This window comes from Vigna angularis, chromosome 3 (genome assembly GCF_016808095.1).
Source record: "Vigna angularis cultivar LongXiaoDou No.4 chromosome 3, ASM1680809v1, whole genome shotgun sequence".
NCBI lineage: Eukaryota > Viridiplantae > Streptophyta > Magnoliopsida > Fabales > Fabaceae > Vigna > Vigna angularis.
Genome location: NC_068972.1, coordinates 40,444,521 through 40,469,246, shown reverse-complemented (window position 1 = coordinate 40,469,246; position 24,726 = coordinate 40,444,521). Strand labels below are relative to the sequence as shown.

Below are 24,726 nucleotides of genomic sequence, written 5' to 3'. Positions count from 1 at the left end.
TTTTTGGGTTAAATATACATAAAAAAAATAATTGGCCAGTTCACATCTGCTATGGCAAGAAGTTTATGCAATCATGCTTTAAAATAAAGTATACTTAACCACTCTATTTAAATATTATTATACTCGTCCCCATTTTTCTTATTCTATACTTTTTCATTTTTTGAAATTCTTAGTGTTATGACACTTAGTCGTATCAAGGAATTTTTCTTCTTTAACGAATAGTTGTCATCACCTAATGTTTATTTAATGCATTTTTCATACATAGAATTATTACTATATATAAGTTATTCAAATTAAGTTATGGATGTCACCTTTTGCTTGTGACGGATCAAGAGTATACATGTCACACTATTATAGATTTTATTAGTTTTTCTTAGGATATATATATATATATATATATATATATATATATATATATATATATAAATATTAAAGCAATGCAAGTGTAATTTAGCTAGTGAAAGCTTGTTAATTTTGTTATAATTAATACAACAAAGTTAACGTTTAAAACTATACGATCAATATGGATATGCGTTATTATAAATTAAAAAGTTATCAAAATCTACTCTGTTGATTTTCTAATCAAGTGTTATAGTTATACAATTATATTTTTTTTAACTTCTACATCTAATCATCTCACTACTTTATTACAAGAGTCTGATCCAATTATTAATATATTTCATGCTTTTAATTTAAAATACATGCGCTGATCCATACGCAATTTTGTTTACTCTTCTGCAGTTTGACTTTTCTCAACTTAATGATTCTTTTATTAAATAAAAAAAAAATACTACGGTATTAATGTGAACCCAGAAAAATACTTTTGAATTACACTACTAAACTAGAATTATATAAATAACAATAATGAAACTAAAGCTTAAGAATATAGAAATATATAAGAATCAAAACTGCAATCATACTATAAAATGATCAGCCAAAAAATAATAAAACTTGATTCACAACTTTCCTAGCTAGTAATGCATGGAACGTGGCCATTCTCAACCATTGACCAGTGACAGATAAGGTTTTTGTAATATAATGATGTTTTTGTTTGGAAGAAAGTATTGTGAACACAAATGAATCGTAGATACATGGAAATATTGACATCAAGGATCGTTGACCTAAACAAACCAGTGAACATGTAAACATAATCTAACGTTGAGAAATTGGAATGTATTCACATGCAAATGCCTCATTATGTTTTGTTTTCTTTACTTAACCCTAAATACATGTCTTTCCTTCTTTCAAACGCAACCCTTAATTTCTTAACCTTCTTCTTCTTCCTTCTCTCTCTCTCTCTCTCTTTCACATTCATTTTCCGTTGACTTTGTATATCATGAAATCTTGCAGCAGCCAAATCATTAACGTTTCATTGCAAGTTGATCTCATCCATCTCCATGGCTGACATAAACACTTTTCTCAACCCCCTTGAATCCAAAACCATCTTCTAGCAAACACTTTGTGCATGATTTTTCATCATCATCATCATCATCAAGAAGATGAACAACACAAGTGATTCATCTGGGTACCTTGGCTCCAGCAACATAAGTGGCTTTGGCATGGGCATCGGAATTTCAATTGGGATTCTTCTGCTTATCACAACCATCACACTCACCTCCTACTTCTGCACCAGGTCACAGGTACCAACTGTTCCAAGGAGAAGAACTTCTACAGGCCCACAATTCCTGGAGGCACAGCACACAATAGTTGATGTTGGGTTGGATGAAGCCACAATCATGAACTACCCCAAGATGCTGTACTCTGAAGCCAAGCTAAGGAAATCTGATTCCACAGCAACAAGCTGTTCCATATGTCTGGGAGATTACAAAAGTTCTGATGTGCTAAGGGTTTTGCCAGATTGTGAACATGTCTTTCACCTCAAGTGCATAGACCCATGGTTGAGGCTGCATCCAACTTGTCCTCTCTGCAGAACATCCCCTATCCCAACACCTCTCTCGACACCTCTTGCAGAAGTTGTCCCATTAGCAACAAGGCGAGATTAATTCATACTATGTTTTTTCATTCATTGTTGTAGTACTGGTTCACCAAGGTTAAGGTTTATCAGAATTTCATAAAGTACTTTATTGATTGATTCTATATGTAAATTCTTCTCTTCTACCCTTTCTCCAAAACAAAACACATGTTTAAAGTTCACAAATTTTAGTTCATCATCAGTAACTGCTGCAAATTTCTTTATTTTTTTCCTGCTATGGAATCTTGAAAACCTCGCACAGTATTATTCATATGTTTATTTGGAAAGAAAAAAATAATATTAGAGATACCACTTTGACAGATAAAATTAATTTATGATATTTAGATGACTACAAATCTCGTTTTATAAATTTGTTCGTTAAGATTAAGTTAAGTTTAAGGTTGATCAATTAATAATTTAATTTTTATATTTAGAGATTTGATTTATTTTGATCATTATATTTATTTATTCTGTCAATGAGTTCTTATTTTTGTGAAAAAAAAAACCTCGCACAGTGTTATTCATAATATGTTTATTTGGAAAGAAAATATATTATTAACGATATCACTTCAGATATAAAATTAATTTATAATATTTAAATATTATAAATTTGTTGTTAGAATTAAGTTAAGTTTAAAATTCAATTATTAATTTAATTTTTATATTTAGAGATTTGATTTATTTTAACCATTATATTTATTTTTTTTAATTGAGTTTTATTTTTTAGGAAAAAAAACTAATATGACAATTTTGGTTAAATTAATATTAACATTATTGTTTGAATTATTTTTTTATTTTAGAACAGATATGATTTTGATACGTAACACTTTTAAATAGAAAATGATTTAAATTTTGATACATAGAAGTACCAAATTTTAAAACAATATTTTCAAACAACATTAATGTCTATTTAATATAAAGAAATCATATTGAGTTTTAAAAAAAATAGATTCTCAATTAAATTTTTTTAGAACAATAAAAAACTCAATTAAGTAAAAACAAATATAAAGAATAAAACTAATAAAAAACTTAAATATAAGAATTGAATTTTATTTTTAATTCCGATGATGGTTTGGGTACGTGTAATTTCTGAGTTTAAAAGAAGAAGATTAGAATCTATTAAGAATAACTTTTCCAAGTCATTAACTTTTATTTTTAAAATTTACACTTCAATTTATCTTAGCGTGCCACACAATCAATAATTGGATAGGCCATTCAGTTTTGGTCAGGAGACAATTATACCCTTAGTTTTTTAACACCTTAAACAAAAAGAACCAACATAAACTGCTTTTACAAAATATAAATATATGTGATCATCTAAAATAAAAAATAAGACCACTTTAAACAAAATCTAACAAATCGAAAAATTAAAATAAATATATTAAATTTTAAAAAAATTGTTTTTTATTATAAAAATATCATTACTCTATTTTCTATATCAATTATTTCTATATCGATTTTAGCTTTAACCGATATAGAAAATATCATTATTTACAAAATTATGACAGCGTCATTTTCTATACATTAATTAAAAACCGGTATTATATATTTCTATAAAAAGTATTTTTTTTCACGGAGAAGTGATTTTGTGATAATGTATAAGGTCATCTCCAATTAAAAAGATCAAAGTTTTATATTTTAATAACCTCAATTTTGAAGAAAAATTAAAATACCAAACGTTGTCACCAAAATCCAAATAATACGTCATCTTAATTATTGAAATGTCTACGTCAGCTATTTGAAATTAAAAAACACCCAAAACTTCCTTAAAGACAAAAGCATGAACAATGGTCAGACCATTTTAAGACAAGTGGATCAACTTTAAATAAAGTTGACAATCCATTAAGTTAAAATTAATTTGTTGACAATTAAAAAAGTTGGAAAAAATATATTTATGAACTAGATAATACAATTTAGATCATATATGGACTAATTTTAATCTATAAAAAAATACATTTCAAGTTTTTTTCACACTTTTCCATAAAAGAAGCTTATAATAAAGAAGTTCATTTAGATATACCATAGAAAAAACTTTGTCTTTTCTTTATCCTTCTATTATTTTGAACCCAACAAGAATCCATTTTTCTGTGGTTTCATTTCCGAAAAGTGATTCTAAAAAAAATGATAAGTGTGTTGTAATATTTTAAAATCATACACTTGTTACTTATAAAATCCTAAAACATGTTTCTAATTCAAGAACGCTTCTCCTTCTGTTTCACAAGCCTTGGAATATATATACTCAAGAAAAGAAAAAATCAATCATATATTAAAAAGAAGAACATATATATAGTACATGAAAAAGATGAACACTAACTTTAGCACACCATTTACTGATTCATGATTAACACCCACACACTAATTATATGATTAAAATAAACTCTTGTAAAATACAGGTTTTTCGGCTTATATCCAAGTCAACTTTATTCAATAAAAAAAAACAAACAAAATCCTAATTCAACAATACATTTATAAACCGCATTAAAGATGACCTAATACTGAAAATAAGGTTGATTTTTTAATAAAGAAATAAGGAAGAATCAATGTAAGAGAGCATAATAATAATAATAGAACCTATCCAATTCGAGTAGAAAACTTATACAAAAATTCAAATAATAATAATTGTCTTTAATTGCTTTATTTTAGTCCTAAACTAAATTAAATTATTAATTATATAAACCATTTATTGATATAAATTTAAAATCACACATTAACTATATATATATATATATATATATATATATATATATATATATATATATATATATATATATATATATATATATATATATATATATATATATATATATATATATCATTGGTTGGTGTAACAAATCACTGAAAATGGCCAAATGTTGAAGAAGCTGTGGAAAATAAAGATGGTAGAAAATGAGATAGAAGACTAAAAAAAGGAATAGATTTTGCAACAACCAATGTTTGTAGAAAACACCAAACAAAAATAAAATAACTTGAAGCACAAGAATTACGTGTAGCTTTGAGTTCTTTATAGGAAACAAGAGATAACGCTCAAATGGGAAAATAATATTTTAACATCTTTGGAACACTTGGTTAGTTTTTTGTGTTGTATAGGTATTAATGTAATTATTATGCTGAAAAATTCAAAACGTCTTATCTATAATTGTTGTTTGATTGAGACATAGTACTATTTTTTTTTTCTTTTACTAATCTCATGGCTTAATTCTGCTAGTATATATACTATTGGCATATTAGTTATATATAGAAATGATAATAAGTTAGATTGGATATGAATAATGTCTATGGTAACATTTATTCATTACTTATTTCGTTATTTATATGGATATGTATAAAAAATATTTATAAATATTTTAAAATTTATCGATAGTAATAGATATATGCAGATATTTAAAAGAGATATTTTATAATTTTTTAAAATAAAATATAAATAAAATTTTAAAAAAATAAAAATATATATATATATATATATAATATAAATTAAGTTAAATATAAGTTAAAATTTAATTTTAGTTATATTTAACCTAATAAAATATAAATTATTTTAAGTTTAATTAAATTAAATTTAATAAAATATAAATTAAATTTTAATTTTAATTACAACAAATATAGATATATAATAATTACACCTAAATTATTTATAAATAGATATTAAAATATTTCTCATATACTACTATGGATAATAAATATTTACATGTATCAATTATTCCTCATAAATTTTATCTTCATATACTAGACATAAATACTTTTGTATTCTATGAAAAAGAACTATGCCAACATGGACAAATTTATGACTTTGAGTACCTTTTGTATTTACTTTTTTGCATATAGAAGTTAGACTAGTCCAAATACTTCTAATATATTTTCTTTTACAGATAAAATTAAAAATTAAGTGTCAAAGTTCAAAAAATTGAAATTTCAAATACAATTAAATTATATATTTTTAATTCAAACAATTAGTAGAAATTACATGCGCCACTTAAATTAGGTATAAATAGTTCAAATGGGATCGAACCTATAATAATTTTTTTAACCGAGTTGATCAAAATTTATCTATTTTTTATATGATTACCCAACTCTGAATTAGAAGATAATCACAATAATCATTACTATAAGAAAATAATTAAATAATAATTAATCTATAAATAAAAATAATTAATTTATAAATAAAAATAATTAATGACTTTATTAATTAAATTAAATATAATTTTATAACTTAAAAATTATTAATATTTAAAATATATTATCTATAAAATTTATAATTGATTTATGAGTCTGAGTTTAAATTTGTCTTTAATATTAATTTTATAGTTATTGAATTGTAAATTAATCTCTAATAAAAAATATATAAAAAGTTATCATGACTGTAATGGTGAAACATGATTGAATGAAAAAAAAATAGTATTTTCGTTATAATATTATTATTCAAAACCATTTTTTTCTTATTTTTTTTTTATCTTCCCCAAACTAGGTTTATTTCTTGGACCATTTATATACCCTATTATGTTGGGCATGTATCAACAACCACAAAAATATATAACTTAATCATCAATTGATAGAAAACAGAGATTTAAAATATGGACAATTTAGAGCGACAATTGTGTAATATGTAGCAAATAAATTAGTGAAGTAATAATTGTTATGTTGACTAATTAAGGTTAATAAGTAGTAATTGTCCCACTCCAAAACAAATATTGGTTTCATTTTAAAATGCTTTAAATGTTCTCAACAAAAGATAATACAAAATATGTTATTTCATCTATTATTTTTTATTGATTTTTATTTTTCGATTGAAAAGAGCAATAAACTTCTCTTCTACAGAAAAATTAACTTTGATTCATATTTTTCTCTTCTTTATCTATTTTTTTTTTCAACATATACGGCTAAAAGATTATTGAATCTGTTTTAGATCTCTTCGATATTAATTAAGAAGAGACATGGACATTAATTGAGAAATTTTATTAAATAAAAAACTTTTCAATTTCTTTTCACTTACCCTTATTTTATGGTCCATATTTTTCAGTAATTTTTTCAAAAAAAATTTCGAGTTTCTTTATGAGTTTTTTCGAATCCAGTAGAAAATCGGCCTACTTTGGTGGAAAAATGAACAATAAAAAATTAATTCAAAATTCCTAATATTCGAACCCCACTTTACATCTTATCAATTTTTAAAATCACAACCCTCACCACGTAAACCTTGTGTGAATGAAAAGAAAAATTATGATTTCATGTTTAATTAATTAATAATGTCTTTATAATAAGATAATCATTTTATAATCATATAATAATAGCATAGTTTGATTTAATTATTAATGATTTAATGTTTTATTAAATAATTAAGTAAGTCACAGTGAATTTATATAGAAAATAAGACTGACAATCAATATATTAGTACTTAAAATAAAAACTAAAACCCTGCCCCCATATATATATATATATATATATATATATATATATATATATATATATATATATATATATATATATATATATATATATATATATAGTTTCTACACTGTAATTAATTATAATTATAAAATTATATTATTTATTATAAAACGTAAAAACATTAAATAATTATAATATTATTGTGTGATAACAGTGAAAGAATACAAATTGTTAAAATATTTTAGTTAGTAAATTTATTCCTTCATATTGTTTATTATTTTTTTATGTATTATTTGAATCAAAATATAATTAGTAACTTGGTATATAATTTATGTAAAATATGTTAGATTATGCCCTCATACATGTTAATAATAAGCAATTAAACCTACAATTAATTAAACAATCTTTAATATATATATATATATATATATATATATATATATATATATATTTTAAATTTTGTGAGGTTAAAATTCTCATTATATATGTTTTGAGTATATTAAAAAATCTCATTCATTAATTACATTTGTATATAGAATCAAAATAATTTTTTATTATATTAATGACAACTAAACCTGACCATAATCATTAATATTGATAAAACCAAATGACATGAATTTATAGTGAAATGTGTAATATGAAAGTTATGTGAATGTGACATATACACTTTTACTTTTAACTAGTTTTTAGTCTATTTCAATAAGATTAATAGTAACCTTAATATATAAAGTGTAGTTTCTGAATAATAAACCATATATTTATAAAATCAAATATGTTTCAAAGATAATGTATGCATACGTAAAAACAAAAATAGAACACAAAACATATAAAAGTGACGAACTCTCACTAAACCAAAGATTTCTCAAACAACAAAATACAAGTATTTGTAACGATTACCAACTTGCGATTACCAACAAAACATATAAAAGTAATAAAAACTTGTGATTACCAACTATCTATCTCGGATTTTATTTGCAACGAACACAAGTATTTTTACCATCTTTACTCATATCACACTACTAATTCTATAGTCATAGTGAATGTTGCTTGACATTGCACCAAGAAACACCAACTAGTATGAAAAGATAATCTAAAGTAAATCTCATACTCTCTCAGCATCCTGCAAATCGGAGTTAGAGTATCTAGTAATCTGTAATCTTCTAACCTCTTGTATGTGATTATATAACCTTTTGTTCTATGTGAATACCTCATAACTCTTTTTGTTGTTTTCCAATGATTCATTTTTGAATTGCTTCAACATTTACCTAATACTCCAACTATATATGTATGTTATATTGGACGTGTATGTACTTGGACATACATCAAACTCCTTCCAGCATATGCATATGAAATTTTCTGCATTTTTTGTATTTCCAAAATTTTTAAATTTTGTTTTGGACATTGATTGAGACTAATTTTGTCTCAACAACTAGAATATTCTTTTATTACAATCTTGGATACCAAATTTTTTAAGCATCTTTTCAACATAACTTTTTTATGATAATCCTAACATCTCTGGATAAATTTCAATGTATTTGAATTCTTAATACAAAGTAGGCGTCACCAGAAATATTTCCTGAAGACTATTGAATGTGACGCTTAATTATCACTGGGATTTCAATTGTTATGATTGAATTTTACTTCAAGAAAGGAGTTCAATTTCCTAGTTTCTCTTATTTCAATACGAGAACGGATTTTAGTTTTAATTTGTTCATCAAACTTTCCTAAACTTATTACTTCTGTAAAGAGGATCTCATTCGGTGTGAAAAAAAAACATCAAAATACTCAATTAAAGTAAAAAAAAAAAAAAAGACATATTAATTTTAGTTAGATGCCCTTTTCATTCAAATAACATAACATGAGGAAACTACACGCCCTACTGTCAAAAAAACAAAAAGCACATAAAGAACACACACTTCACCAACACTTGATGAAGATTATTCAAGACAACGAAAACTATAGAATCCTAGGTAATCAATCCTAACCATGTCCCACAGCAAAAGTTAAACAAACAGATCCTAAGAATTTAAAGAGGGCATCATATCAGAAGGTCTTCCACGTCAGAATCCGTACAAAAAGTTGCCACAAAATGTTCCCGTCAATCACACAAAAGCCATGCGCTTCTACAACGACAATGGCGGATGTATAGTTTCAGAGTTATCAACACTGGAAAAGGAGTTGTTTCCACCTGTGAGAAACTGAGTGGGTGAGTTGTAAGCAAAAGTGGTCTGAAGGAGGAGCTTCTCACGTTTTTCATTCACACATTCCTTCAGATCCTCCAACATCTTCTTGTACTTCTCCAGCTGAGCATCGTTCATGCTATCCATCGGCATGGCCCACCACGAGTGTTCCTCCACATCCTTCATCAGACGTTTCAGAGCCTCTTCGTGCTTCTTCTCCGCCGCCATCTGGTCGGACAAGTTGTTGAGTTGCGCATGGAGTTCTCCCTCGTCCACGGTGCTGTGAGCCTCGTTCAGGTCCAGCGTGAGGAGCGGAGGTGGACCTTGCGCCGTGTAGCGTTGGATAACAGGATCAACATTAGGGCTTCCGAAGGAGAAAACCTGGTTACTGGGTGAAAACATGATGACAGCAATGTCCACACCACAGAGGGTAGCAAGTTCGCTGGCTTTCTTGAAAATCCCAGTTCGACGCTTGGAGAAGGTGACCCGAAGGTTATGCTCGTTGCTCATCTTTTTTATCTCAATCTTCTGACGACCCTTGGTCTTCTTCATGGTCTTCTTTGCCATGTTCTTGGAATCCATGTTTTATTCTAAGGTATGTTATCTGATATATGAGGTGTGTGACAGACTAAGGTTTGGGTTGAATTTATAGGAATATTCAGAGTCTGGTTTGGCCATCCAAAAGAGCTTTTGTAAACTTGGTAGCCTTTGTTTTCAATGCATTAAGTGGTTTCTAGATTAAGAATGGGAACCTCATTCGACCTTCCATATGAGGCTTCTCAGATAAACATATTTATACCTGCAGGTGTTTTTTTTTCATCATGCTTTTCTCAATCTAATAATTTCTTTTTAAACAGTATTTTTTTTAATAATTAATTATGTACACCAAAGGTAAGTATTTACTATATGCCAAAACTGTTTTTCCTACATTTGACTTTGTACTTCCTGTACTGTTCTTTCTGCTTCCAAATGTTATAAACTATCTCAGGAAAAGGAGAGTAACGTTACAACTTTCTATCATACGTACCCTGTAAATAATATATTTATTTATTTATTTATATCAACATACATATATAGTGTTCATTACACAATTCACAAATTTATACCTGTATTCAAATTTACTATTTTCTAAAGTGAAAATGGTGATTATATAACTCAGAAATTACATTGTTGTATTGTTGTATTGTGAAGAGTGTCCCTCAATAACACTCCCAATTAATACCTTCAGAACATATAGTCTACAAGCTACTTAAATCTTTAGTCATAAGCCGCACCTAATGTTTTTACTTGAGACTAACACCTATCCTAGGTCAAGGTAGTTCATACATATATGTAAGCGTAATATATCAACCTTCTTCAATTTTTCATCACATTTTATTTTAATTTACACTATGAGCTTGCATGTTTAACACTCCACCACATATATTATTAGCCATAGGTTCATATCACCTCAATTTCCACAAAGATATCATCGTACACACATATATCATAAAGATATCATCTTATGTGTCAAAATGGATTGTAAGCCAACTAACCCGTCAATCCATCAAAACAGGATAAATTAAGTTGAAATTTTGGATTGGAATTTTCAGTCTGCCGTTCGTTTTGGTGTAGCTTGTTTAACCCATTAAATTGGCGGACTAAAAGTGGATCACTTAGTCCATTTTGTTTTTAATTATTTAAATTAAAAATTAAAAAAAATTATTAAAAAATTAAAGTTTCTATATTATATTCTTACAAATATGTAAATATATAAAACTATTATAATTTAAATTTAAATCATTAACACATACCAATTAAATTCCAATTATTAGTTATAATAAAATAATTTAAATGTAAATATAATAATTATTATAATTTATCCAATTAAAAATTTAGAAAATATTTATATGATTAAATATATTTTAAATATTTACTAATAAGTGTTTATACAAAGAAATTTTAAAAGTAAAATTAAAAATTCTTATGTATTTGTACATTTTTGTTTTGATATTATCCATAAAAAACCCCATCAAAGGCTATCACATACACCATTAAGCAATAATTTAGTGAGTCATGACTTACATGGGAGCAATTCTAAAGAGTGATCGAGATATATTCTATATTTTATATAAAGAAAGGTGACATGGAGGTTTGGGAATGAAGACAAAATAAAAAGAAAATTCCACTTCAAGACTTTTCACAAACTTATAGAGAGATATGCAAATAAGTTAGCCTTCAATGAAAACCAATTATTAATCAAAAATAAAATGTTATGTTTAGAGAAAAAAATTCTTTAAAGTAAAACAACATATTGCATAAATATTTTTTTAAAATTTGTTGAGAGCTCTAAATCTATAAAATCTCTCTTCACTTGGACATGCATCAAAAGTTTAACCTAAAGTATGACAAACATGTTAAGAAACATTTCCAAGATTCTTGTCATAGTAGTTATAAGTTTGGACAAGATACTCAAACATATGAGATGCAAATACAAACAAGAATACGGTACATTTGTTTTGATTTCATATATATATATATATATATATATATATATATATATATATATATATATATATATATATATATATATATATATATATATATATATATATATATATATATATATATATATATATATATATATATATATATATATATATATATATATATATATATATATATATATATATATATATATATATATATATATATATATATATATATATATATATATATATATATATATTCTTAACTACTGTGAATTTAAGTGTATTTAAAAAATTACAATGTTTATTATTTTTTGAATATTTTTTTTATATAAATGACGTATTATTTTTCGAATATCATAAAAATAATAAGTATTTGTTTTTAAACTACTTTATATTAATATGTATGAATTAGTTATTTTAATTCCTATTAAAAATAATATTTTTAATTTTAAAAATTTTAAATTTTACAATTTTCATCTATGCTGTTAAAGATAACCTCTAAATAATCATATAATACACGAAATCATCGAACCTTCTGTGTTATTTCATATCGATCTCACTGTAAAAGTCAAAATAGAAAAATTATTAAATGATAAAATAAGTATATTGGATAAACAAATAACTTATTTTAAGAAGCAAAAAAATACATTATACATATATAACCCCTTTAAAAACGTTGCTGTAAATATTAAAAAAATAGTAAACATATTTATTAATTTCGTATAATTTCCTGTATCATATATAAAAATGGAAAACATAGTGTGGAAAGGTGTCATTTATCTAAAAATATGATAATATTGTTTTGTAATTAAGGGTGACAGCGAAAATTAAACAAACAAAACAAAAACTATGAATAATATCCTTAAGCCTATGCTTATCCATTCCTATAAAACGTGGCAGAGAAGAACATTAAGAAGTTAACCTGCGGAAGCAAAGTTGCTTGAGCTCTTTCCAACTACCCTTCTCCATGAAAACCTTAAGCTCCAAGTTCTTCTTCTTTTCGACTCTCTGTCTTCTCTGCGCATTTACCAACGCCGCAGATATTCGCTATTGCGGTTAATCCCTTAACTCTTTCTCCTGTTTTTTTTTTCTCCCTAACATATGATCTTATCAAGTTTAATTTTTTTCTTTTTGGGTAAAAGGTTTCAAATTTTAGTTCCAGAAGCATTTATAGGCCAATTCTTGGTGCTGCGGAAAATTATGGGAATAAGGTTTGGTACTGGAACTGTGTTGCAGAAACCCCCAAAATTTCGGTGGCGGGTTTTTTCAAACCCCGGATCTGTATTCTTTAAATGAATATTGTTTCCCTGATTTGGGGTTTGAAAGTTTTAAACTTTCCCTCGAAAATGATTTTATTAAACAATTGGGTTTCTGTATACGGTTTTTTATTTATTCGTTCGTGCGTAAATATTTCGTCTTTATCTGTTTCTTGGCACTGGCTTTTGTTCAGTTTGGGAGATTTTTTATTTGTATAATAATCTGAGTATAACTGAATAATGAGTTTTGCTGAGTTGATTTAACGTATTGGCTACTGCTTGGAAATTGTCTTTTAGTTTCTAAGGATTTTTTTCTCTTTGATTAGTCTTATTATTTAATTATTTATTGATGTTTTGTTGCACTATATTACTTCTTTTTTTTATCGTTATTGAATAAACTATTGCTATCTCAGATAAGAAAGCCGACTACGATGTTGAGGTCAGCGGGGTTGAGATATCTCCTGATCCCATTGCACGAGGTCAGCCTGCTACATTCAGCATTGCTGCAACTACAGGTACTCTGTGATTTAACATGTTTGTTATGATACTGTGTTTCATTTCATTTTTATCATATTTTAATTTCTGTTATTGTATCCATTCCATGCAAATGGTGTTGTTTGTTGAATGTTTGCTATCATACTTATTTTCATTTGTTTATTCTGTTCTCACTACACGGCTCTTGTTACAAGGCAGATAGCTGAATGAAACTGCTGTTGTTGATTTTTTGTATGCATGTATTCTGAATGTAGAAAGTAAGTTTATTTGGGGATTTGAAGGGAATTGGTAGCACTGCGTATCTGTTTGTATATGTAGCATAGTGATACTATTCAGGTAGAGATGGATGAGATTTTGGTGGAATAATTTGCCTATTTTCTCTGAATCAAGCATTTCATGATTCAGGTAAAGCATTGTCAGGAGGGAAGCTAGTGATTGATGTGTCGTATTTCGGATGGCACATACATAGTGAGACTCATGACCTTTGTGGAGAAACCACTTGCCCTGTTTCCATTGGTGATTTCGTCATTGCTCATTCACAAGTTTTACCTGGATTCACTCCACCTGTGAGTCAATGTTCTCTTCATTCATTGTTCATGTGTGCGTGGTTAGGTTGAAGAGGAAATCTTTCTATTTATCTATCTGTTTAATGTCTCATTTCCTGATCTGGGTTTCTCATATAATCATTGGAATTTGGAAAGAAATCCTTGTACTCATGTTATGGGATGTATATGTATTATACAATGAGGTCCCATTTCTTGTTCAATGCTAATTTATGATGTTGTATTTGCAGGGTTCATACACTCTGAAGATGAAGATGTTCGATGGAAATAAGCATGAGTTAACTTGCATCACATTTGGTTTTGATATTGGGTTTGGTTCCTCTGTTGCAGATATCTAATTCACATTGGTTGTTTAAGTTTATGATCAAGAACAAATCTATATAATTTGTACAAACTGCAGAGTATCATTGTATTACCAGATCCTTTTCTATAATCCAGCATGCTTGGAAAGTAAAATGTGTTGAAGTTCTTTCAGGATTCGAAAACACAAAATTTCCTTACATGTGTGTCTGTCTTATTATTTCTTGTTCGAAGAGAAGTTGAGTGTGGTGGGAAATAGAACAGATAAACCATATTAAGCCACTTTAGAAACCTAAAGGACAAAATTGGATTTCTCTTTTGAAATATAAGAAACCAAACTAAATGAAATAAGAAAGATACAGGCCCAATTAAATAATTTATGTGTGTATATCAAATTACACCAGTCCAACTTTTATAAAAATAAGTTCCATTTATTCATAAAGGTTGAATTAGAATTTTGTTAAAATTTTAAAAAATAAACAAATGATTCAATTTTTAAGTATATTTTAAACAGGATACCTTATGTGAACTTTTATTTATATAAGTAATGCATAAAATAATTATATACATCATTTATGTGAAATAAATTCTCAATTTAACTTTAGATTTTGAAAACCAAACATTATATAATAAAAAAGATGAATGTATGACATTAGGCAGAACATGTGTTTCATTTTTGTAAAAGGTTTAAATAACATTTTTTCCTCGAAGAAATTATTTTTTTAAATTGGAAAATATTACGAAATTACATAAGCATTGAAATTTAATTTATTTAAATAACTAATTTCAAATTATGTATAATTATTTTCATATACCAATTAAAAAAAAATGTTAAATCCATATTTAAAAAATGTTAAATCTAAACATTACTTTTGAGTTTAGAAAAATGATACTTTGACACACTTTTTTACATTCATTTGACACTATTTTTTCTTATTTTTACTTTCTTTCTTTTTCGAAAAATTATTTTAAGATCATTTTATCTTATTAGGTGTGTTAAATGAATGTCAATGTGTATCATGTTATCTTGAATTTATATCTAACAATATTTAAAATGTGTATCATGTTATCATACTCTTGAGTTTATATCTAATAATATTTAAAGTATTTTCTTATCTTTTGAAAGGGATTAAATTGAGGGAATAATTTTGGTGTGGTAAAATGTTGGGGTCAAAGTTAAACTTGTTCTACATAGTGTAGTGAAAATTGAGAGTGAGATTTTGTGAAAGCCAAACTTTAGCTTTTCTTTTACCTCGTTTGGTGATTGGAGCTTATTACCAAAATATTAATCTCTTCAACACTCCAGTGAAAGCAGTGATACATTTGTAACTTGAATGGTTCAATAATATAGGACATGATTTCTTATCACTGTTGGATTTAATAAGGAAGAGGTTAACCGGGAAGACACAAAATCACCAATAACATTTGAGTCCAACTATATAAGGGATTGACACCACTATTTATCCAAAACCTTGAGGCAATGAGTTAATGTTTCTTTCATTTTTATATAGTGTTTCATTTTTTCATTTCTATCTAATGTGAGACTTAGACTCATACTTGAATTCCCAACAAAAGCAATGGTATTGCTAAATCCACGTAACCATGTGCAAGATTAAAAGCTATAAAGTTGGTTTGAAGAGTCCGAAAGCAAAGATGGGGGAGTATGATTGCATGAGATGGGTCAGCTTGGAAAGCTTTTGGAAGGAACATCACTTGACTTTGCTGATGCTTCTTGCAAAGGTTGTGCCTGTACAAGGTTTGTTATTTGCTACATGAATAATTGATATTATCGATGGCCATAACTCATTGGTAATGTATAAAATATGTCGATAATTGTCGTTTATCAACGACTTATCGACGAAATTTTGACCATCGATAAAAACTTGTCGGTAAATTTTATCGACAGACTTCGGTAAAAACGTTGTCGGTAATATTTACCGTTAGATTTACTGAAGACTTTTGACCGTTGGTAAAAAATAAAAAAAAATCGTCAATAAATCCGTCGAAAATGGAAACATATCAACGGATGCATATCCATCGGTAAAAACCATCGATAATATTAATAATTTTTATAGTTTGCAAAGTTTTCACTGGTGACAACGAACACGAATGTTTTCATTTGCTGCTACAAATTGACATAAGAGAAAGGTTAATTATGAGTATTTCTCCTTTTTCTCTCATCTTATAACTTTTGATTGGAAACCTACTAGGAAAGAAAAAGTCTTCCAAAATGTGAAAACTATAATTATTAGTTTCTAACTTATGATTGTAAATTCAATTCAATATCATATATGTAAAATAAGGTTTACACTACTTTTGTGAAAAATATACACTCATTTATATACTAAAAATTAATTTGATTTCTAATTAATGTGAAAATTCTAACACTTAAAAAAGTTAACCAATATGTACTAAAATATATTTAAGCAAAAAGTCTAAATTTTTATTTTATTAATTTTTAAATAGAAATGATGGTTTAATAAAACATAAAATAAAAGTGTATTATGAAATTTCAAAATACAAAAAGTATATTTTAAAATTATTATTGTATTTAAAATGATTATTTTGTAATATTCTACTACATGAAATGCATTAATAAGTTGATTCATACAAAAAAAAATTGTTAATCCGATAACAAGATTATATTATCTAAAATAAGTACCATTTACTATTATCCGAAGATATTCATAGATGAAATAATACAGAGGAGATGATAACACGATATATTTACTTATTGTTTTAATTTGTAGTTATGGAAAGAAAATTATGAGGTGGAAGAGGTTTTAGCCTTAAAGTATTGCTTCTGCATCATACTTCCAATATCAAAGTTGATAACGAGATTGGTATTTTTTTTAAGTACACAACAAATCAACAAATAAAGATATTATATATACAAATTTTATTTTTAACAGACATTTTTTTTTAATGTTAAACTAATAATAATTTTAAAAAAATATTTTTTTTAAACTTAACCCATTTTATAATTTGTTGTGTTAATCCGTCACACTAACTCTATTTTGACAGTTCTTTAACATTATAAAATAATCCATTTACTAAAAAAAAATAGTAAACAAATTAATAAAGAAAATTAAAAGTATCAATAAATGAACAATAGAATCGAAGAACATAACAAGGGCCAGCATAAACCCGACATGACAAAGCCCACAAAAGATTTTCTTGCTAAGGCTTATGATCTTATCTCTCAATTTGTAAACCGCCCATCCAATCCCTAGAAAGTTGAAAAATATTGTGCGGTGTTGTACTATTTAATTGAAAAAAACAATTAATATGTTTTCCTAAAAGCAAATACAGAGGAAGTTAGATGATATATATACATAAAAAAAAACAGCAAAAAATACTATACTTAAAAAATAAAAAAAAACATGTTTAACCATGGTAAATAAACTTCAAGGAATTGTTTTACAGTAGAAAGATGCCATGGTGTATCTTATGTTTCAAATATTCATAATTGTTTCTTAAATTTTATTTAAATACTTTATATTTTGTAATCTTTCATATAAATTAACTATACTTTCATTTTCTATTAATTACTAGATGACATCTCTAAACAAGAGACTTAATTTGAACAACTACAAAATTAAATCAAGTAACTAAAATTAGGGGAGAATAAAATAAGTATATAAATTAATTAAAATGTAGAAACTATAAACAATGTGGGGACATAGTTTATCAAGTGAAATTTCATGCTAATTTTACTAATAAACAATGGGGACATAGTTTGAAAAACTAGTCACATATCATAAAGGGATTAAGTCAAACTCTTGGTGATCATGTAATCAAATATAAATATCATTGATGTAAATAGGATTTGTAGAAGAAACATGCATAATGCTATATTTGACCTAATTCATACACACTTTGAATTTATGTTCTCCTATTCTTGGACAGGGTGCGAATAAGTGACGTGTTTTTTTGTTTTGATCATCACTCCAAAGAAAGTAAAAATGCTATGAACAAAGGTTTGACCAGAAAAAAAAACTACTAGCATTGAAGATATGTGGCAGTTTTTACTTTTTGTAAAGTTATTTTATTGTGTTGGAAATTGTTCATCCAAGATAAACTTAAAACATTTGTGTTCAAAGTCGTAGAAATAGTTCTAAGTGAAAGTGAGAATGAAAAATTGTTCATAAAAAGTAACTTTGTACTAATGCACATTTTCCCTTGTTTATGTTATTTAATGTTTGAGAATGAAAAACCTCTAACAATTACAATAATAATACAATAATGAGCTCACAAAATGAATATATTATGCTATCTGCCATTGCATTGTACTTTGTAGGTCAGATTTCCTTGGCTTTGGGCAATCAAAAGGATCAAACATGGTAAAGACAAAACCATCAGCAGAGTTTCTGATCACCAAAATTAGAAAGGAAGAGTGCAATGAGGGAAAAGAAAAAGTGCATTTTACTTGGTCAGTTGTTCACTTTAATCTAATTATAGAGCAGCCTCTGTAACCTTACTTGTCTCCAACCTTTGGAACCATCCACCAAACCAACTCACATCAACATCGATCTCAGAATCAGCATATGTAAGAACACCTCATCACATGTGTTCTGTCATCTCAATAGAATGTCACTGGATTATATTTATCTTATCAGTCTTAGGTTTTTCTTGTTAAATCTACTTCCATTGAAGACATCTTTTCCAACTTACTAAATTATTATAATTTTACTTGTAATACTATCATTGTTATTAACTTTGTGAATTTTACATAGAACAAAATCAACCTTTAATTCAATATTAAATTATGTTTAATCTTTTAAGATATATTAAATTATTAGATATTTAAAATATATTTTTTTATTTTGTTTGTTATTATTTTTTATTTGTGTTTTGAGCTTAGTTCAACTCTTTTATATAAATGTAAAACTTTATGTGTATATCGAATATAAGAGAGTTTAATTTTATACATAATTTTATTATACTAAACATGGTATCATAGCCACATTATTTTAGAAAAAAAAAAATTTATCACCTCTGTTACTGCATCTACTATTGCTTATGACGGTTTGTCTGTCGTTGTCACTGAAGTTTTAGTTTGGACTGGCGATTACACGGTTTTGATCCTCTCGATCAGACAATCACCATATCATTAACAACGCCTTCATCGGAGCTCATATATGCTCTCAACGCTTTTCAAAGTTGAGGACATGCTCCATTTTTTGTCGTGCATAGTAACGTGTCTGTCTCTCATACAATCATTCAAAGCATTGAGATCGCCTCTTTTTTCTCTTTCAATGGAGAATATTGGATTTGTAGAGTTTATTTCTTCCATTCATACATGGCTTCTTCCTCTGCCTTCTAACATTTCTTTTGTCACTAATGTGTTTGATCCTTTTATATATACTTGTTTTCCATTTACAAAGATGATTTTTTGTTAGTTTATTTATACTCATTGAAACTTTTCAACAATGATCTTTTTATCAAATAAATGTCAACAATATATTTTTCAAAAAAATATTTATACGGAGTAACCTCATATTTGTTGTCTAGTAAGTCTTCTAGATTGGTATGTATTTTTTTTTCATCCTCGTAAATCATTACTAATTTACTATCAGTACATAAGCAAATATATATATATATATATATTCAATGCAACATATATTATTTCGATACATAATTTTCTTTATAGAACAAATCTTGTTAGACCGACTAAAATCTTAAGCTGCTAACTTAACCAAATGGACTGATGTTTCTATTTTCTTATATATGGAAGTCGATATTTACTTATATTCTTTTATTATTATGGATCTTTTCAACAAACTTGATTAGAATCTAATTTTACTTGTAACACTCTTAATGAATTTTTACAAACAAGAATCCAGATCGATCATTTTAACTTCCGTTTTATGTGTTGTAAACTGACTAAAATATTTGAAAGAATCAATTTTTCAGGACACCCAGAACTGATTAAGCAGCTACAAACATTTGTAACAGAACTATGTAGACTGAGACATGGGGAGATGTGTTTGGATATGGATCCAACGAAAACCCCAACCGCTATTCACATGACGCACAGTTCTTCCTCTGTTGATGCAGACCTGATATGCTTGGAGATTACACGTGTAGTTAATAAACTCGCCGATTTTCTAGCAATTGAAGCATTAATTATAGTGTTTGATGTATATACATGCATTATACATTTTCCCCCAACCTGATGCTTCTATGAACCCCACTAGCCAAAGACATTATTTTACATTAGAAGACACTTCAATTCGACTAATAAAAGTATATTCCAACGTAATTCGTAGACAGACTTTGATTATAACTAAAATAGACAATTTGAGAAAAAAAATAAACTTTAACCAGTTGTCATTGTCGAACGTTTGAAATTGCATTTAAATTAACGAAGTACTAAACTATTGTAAACATTCAAACCATATAACAAGGTGGAATAATAGCCAACAAAGATCAAATATTCCTTTGTGTAACCTCGAGGACAGTGAACAGTTGAGAATAGCAGTGCTATCAGTAAATCATACAAAACGAAAGATTGGAATCATAGTGCAAAATGTTTATGAAGCCAATTCACAGGTCTTTTGCAAACTACAGGTTAGGTGCAAAAAGTTTGAGCTCACATGAGAGAGGAAATTACAGAGTCATTTACAGATACTCTTCCTTAGAAAGATGAAGCAAAACAAGGCCTTTTTGTAAACTCAAATCAGAAAACACTCTTAAAGTAGTAAGACTAGTTAGAATAACCGCGTTCCGTCCAATATACAGTAAAATCATGCGGCAACCTCAGTTACAGCGAGTGCAAGAGTATCTGGCATAGTCATGGATGCTGCTACGGCCACAGGAGGTGCAACATAAGACGGCAAAAACTGAGTGTAGTGAAACTCAATTTGTAGCCTATGATGAAATGGTGTTTGAGTGGATGATATTAAACCTTTCTTGACATCTGTTTGCAATTCTCTAATAGGGATCGCAGCCAAGAAGCTTTTGATATATTCTTTGCATGCTTCCTTTCCTCGGCACACAACCTCCTCTTCCTGGTCATTCTTCACCTGTTCTTCAGTATCCACAACAGAGTCCACCTCTTTACCGTTGATTGGCTGGATTTGCCTGTCATTCTGCTCTAATACTTCTGCAACAGTTTGCAGGTCATTGGCGGTTTTTTCTCCTGATCCTTGAGCAACATCTTGCATCTTGTATATGACCGTGTTGCTGTCAAATTTCAAGATATATGCCTGATTGCATCCTTCATAAAGCCTCTCTCCCAAAGTGTCAATTATGCAGTAAGCATCAGCTTCAACTTTGAGGATGAAGAAATGGTCGTTCCAGCTAATAATGTAAATCTGGGGTTCATCATTACTAGTGCACTCCTGTCCAGCACGACTTATCTCATCCCAGATGTTATCAAAGGACATGGCCCCATGCAGAAAATCAAATCTGCCTTCATCCATTCCTTCTGGATGAAAAAATCCAATAAAGGATTTGCCGGGAACCACAGCAAGGGGACGAATTTTGGCTTGAATGACTGTTTCAAGATCAAAATGTTTGTCAGGGAATCGCTCCCTGTAGGTTTGGTTTTCACATAAGTTCCTCCATTCCAATGAGCCATCTCGAATAAGACTATCAAATTGGGACTTTATGGGCATAAGATCATGATTGTTTTGGAACCAATCAGCTATTACTGCAACAAGAGCAGTACATGCACTCTCACCTGCTGCACGTTCACTACGCTGATCAATTGATGCAAAGAAGACCTGTGTCTGAAGTTTCATGTGGCCATCACGGCTCAATACTTCTTTCTGCTCCCAACTCCCAACAGCAAAATTGTCATCCCCGAATTCAGATACTGATGATCGATTCGCACCTGAATCATCTTCAGTCTTCTGCAAGACAGTCATACAGTAAAACAGTTATTAGCAACAGTTCTCAAGAGTACCCCCAAAAGTTCAGAAGCTACTGTCACTAATTCCTTACGAAACATATATGGCCAGCCATAAATGTCAGATTACGAGTACAAGAGTACTAATCAGTAGTCACAAAGACAAAAGAATCAATTTTCAGGACACCCAGCAATCTATTATTTCATTCGTTTGAGCCAAATCATGTAGATTAAAAAACTCAAAGACAACAAACAAACAAATTCTTACCCCAAGTGAAAGGGATTCATCAGAGCTAAGCTGTCTGCGATCATAATCAATGTCATCACCACCTTCTTCACCATAAGCCTTCTTTAACAATGGCTCCCCCTTAGATTTAGGAGATCTGAAACTCAGCTTCCTCTTCCTCCAAGGCAGTATACTACGCCTTGAGCTCTGCAAGACAGAAGGCTCGGTCGCTGACACGGTGGAATCGTCTTTGTGCGAAATCCCAACATCCGATCTGTGATTGCTATAGTAAACCCAGTCTTCGTCCTCACCATTCACCCTCATGCTGGAATAAAACGCCCCTCCAGCATTTGCATATGCCAGTTTTCCATAACTAAACGACTTCCTCACACTGGAATCCTCTTTAACCTCATCGGACTCACCCTCTTCGAAATCATCAAGTGAATCGGAGTCAAAAGGGTAATTGTATTCACCATCCTCACTCCTGCCAGAGAAATTGCCCTCACTTCCCTCCTCCTCATGGCCAGCTTTCTTTGCCTTCCTAACAGACACAAACTCAGTCAAAATCTTCACTTTCCGAAGACCAGCTTTGAAGGTCGAAAGCTCATCTTTCTCAACCAAGGTAGTTTCTCCTGGCTGAACCATGGGTGAAGAAGGCACGGGCACTATTGATTTATGAACTATTTCTGTGCTCTCTTGAGCCGCTCTTAATTCCACCAAACTAATCGATATCTGCAAGCAACAACCAAAAGCTACCACTATGAACACAAAAACAACAAACACAAAGGCGCAATGTTGATTAAGAAAACAGTCACCAGTCTCTCGACAGAATCAACTAAAAAATCGTGGATGATAGACATACACTAAGTAAAGGAGAGGACTCCGCAGCACCACCAGAAACTGTAATAGGAATGTTTAAATCAAAATCCTTTTGATCAACCACAGATGCAAATTCAGCCAGATTCAAAGTTGCAGTTCCAACCACGGGAACCTTAGTCTTTGACCTTTGATTCAAACCCTGAAACACAGAACCAACCAATTAACATCAAATTCAAAGGAACAACAACAACAAAAATCATTATTATAATTATATAATAATTCACGAAAACAAGAAAAAGAAAAAGAAAAACACCCCTTTTCCAATCAACCCCCAAAATCACTTCTTTAAACTAAAATAAAAAATCAATTTACGAGATATGAAAAAAAAAATCCCAAAACAAAATTAATCTAAAATTCTAAAATTGCAGCAGAGAAAAAAAAAACACGAAATAGAGAGGGAGAGAGAGAAAGAGAGACAGACATTGAAGAGAGAGAAAGCGATTTCCCAGGGGTGAAAGGCATTGTCTTTGTAGGCAGAGAGGGTGCAGAGCGTGTGAAACTCCTCGTCCCAGAAAACGACGTCGTCAGGTTGAGGTTGCGCCTCTCTGGTGAAGTTCCTGGCTATGGCGTTTCTACGCAGCGAGCTAAGCGTGAGTTTGGGACCCTTCCACTTAATCTGGAGTACCAGACCCTTATCTGCGCCGGGCCGCACCAGATCGCATCCCTGGAGAGTGAGGGTCTTCACCACCATCGTAACCTCGTACTTCTTCGACACCAGCGGCGGCCACGGCCTCCACCGCATCATCTTCACCACCATGTACCCAATACGGTGTCGTTGGGTCAGGGGAAGGAAGGACAACGGAGACAGAGAGAGAAAGAGAAAGAGAGAGAAAGAGAGCTTAGAGAGAAACGGAAAACGAAAGAAAGTGCGATACAGAGAAGGATTGGGACGCCGTTATATTAACGTCATTTTGTCATTTTTCTGAGGTACAAAAGATAAAATTACAATTAAAGCAACTTTTATTGGTTTTGTCAGGATATACCTCATTTATGGAATTTATCACCATTTTTCTTTTTTTACTTTCTTAATTTTAATTTTTAAAATTAATTGTTGTGATTAATTTTAAAATTAAAAATGTGTATACGTAGTAGAAGAGAAATAAATAAATAAATAAATGTTATCAAAGAACTTCAATAGTCAATTAGGCTA

At 28.8% G+C, this 24,726-nt stretch overlaps 4 protein-coding genes across 4 annotated transcripts; 2 read left to right on the top strand and 2 right to left on the bottom strand.

Annotated features, from left to right (window-relative positions):
• Positions 1 to 1,265: 1,265 nt before the first annotated feature.
• On the top strand, positions 1,266 to 2,097 carry LOC108325765 (RING-H2 finger protein ATL70). The gene has a single exon (XM_017558853.2). The coding sequence runs from the start codon at positions 1,500 to 1,502 to the stop codon at positions 2,001 to 2,003; it is 504 nt and encodes a 167-aa protein (XP_017414342.1). The 5' UTR covers positions 1,266 to 1,499; the 3' UTR covers positions 2,004 to 2,097.
• A 7,377-nt stretch (positions 2,098 to 9,474) lies between these two features.
• LOC108324399 (agamous-like MADS-box protein AGL62) lies at positions 9,475 to 10,113 on the bottom strand. The gene has a single exon (XM_017557347.1). It carries the CDS (start codon positions 10,111 to 10,113, stop codon positions 9,475 to 9,477), a length of 639 nt encoding a protein of 212 aa, XP_017412836.1.
• A 2,785-nt stretch (positions 10,114 to 12,898) lies between these two features.
• LOC108325177 (uncharacterized) lies at positions 12,899 to 14,816 on the top strand. The gene is made up of 4 exons (XM_017558199.2): positions 12,899 to 13,057; positions 13,672 to 13,773; positions 14,159 to 14,319; positions 14,547 to 14,816. Exons 1-4 carry the CDS (start codon positions 12,970 to 12,972, stop codon positions 14,652 to 14,654), a joined length of 459 nt encoding a protein of 152 aa, XP_017413688.1. The 5' UTR covers positions 12,899 to 12,969; the 3' UTR covers positions 14,655 to 14,816.
• Positions 14,817 to 21,174: 6,358 nt separating this feature from the next.
• LOC108326276 (uncharacterized) lies at positions 21,175 to 24,473 on the bottom strand. The gene is made up of 4 exons (XM_017559671.2): positions 23,998 to 24,473; positions 23,560 to 23,715; positions 22,740 to 23,429; positions 21,175 to 22,475 (listed from the first exon to the last, which is right to left on the bottom strand). The coding sequence occupies exons 1-4, from the start codon at positions 24,331 to 24,333 to the stop codon at positions 21,366 to 21,368; spliced, it is 2,292 nt and encodes a 763-aa protein (XP_017415160.1). The 5' UTR covers positions 24,334 to 24,473; the 3' UTR covers positions 21,175 to 21,365.
• Positions 24,474 to 24,726: the final 253 nt, after the last annotated feature.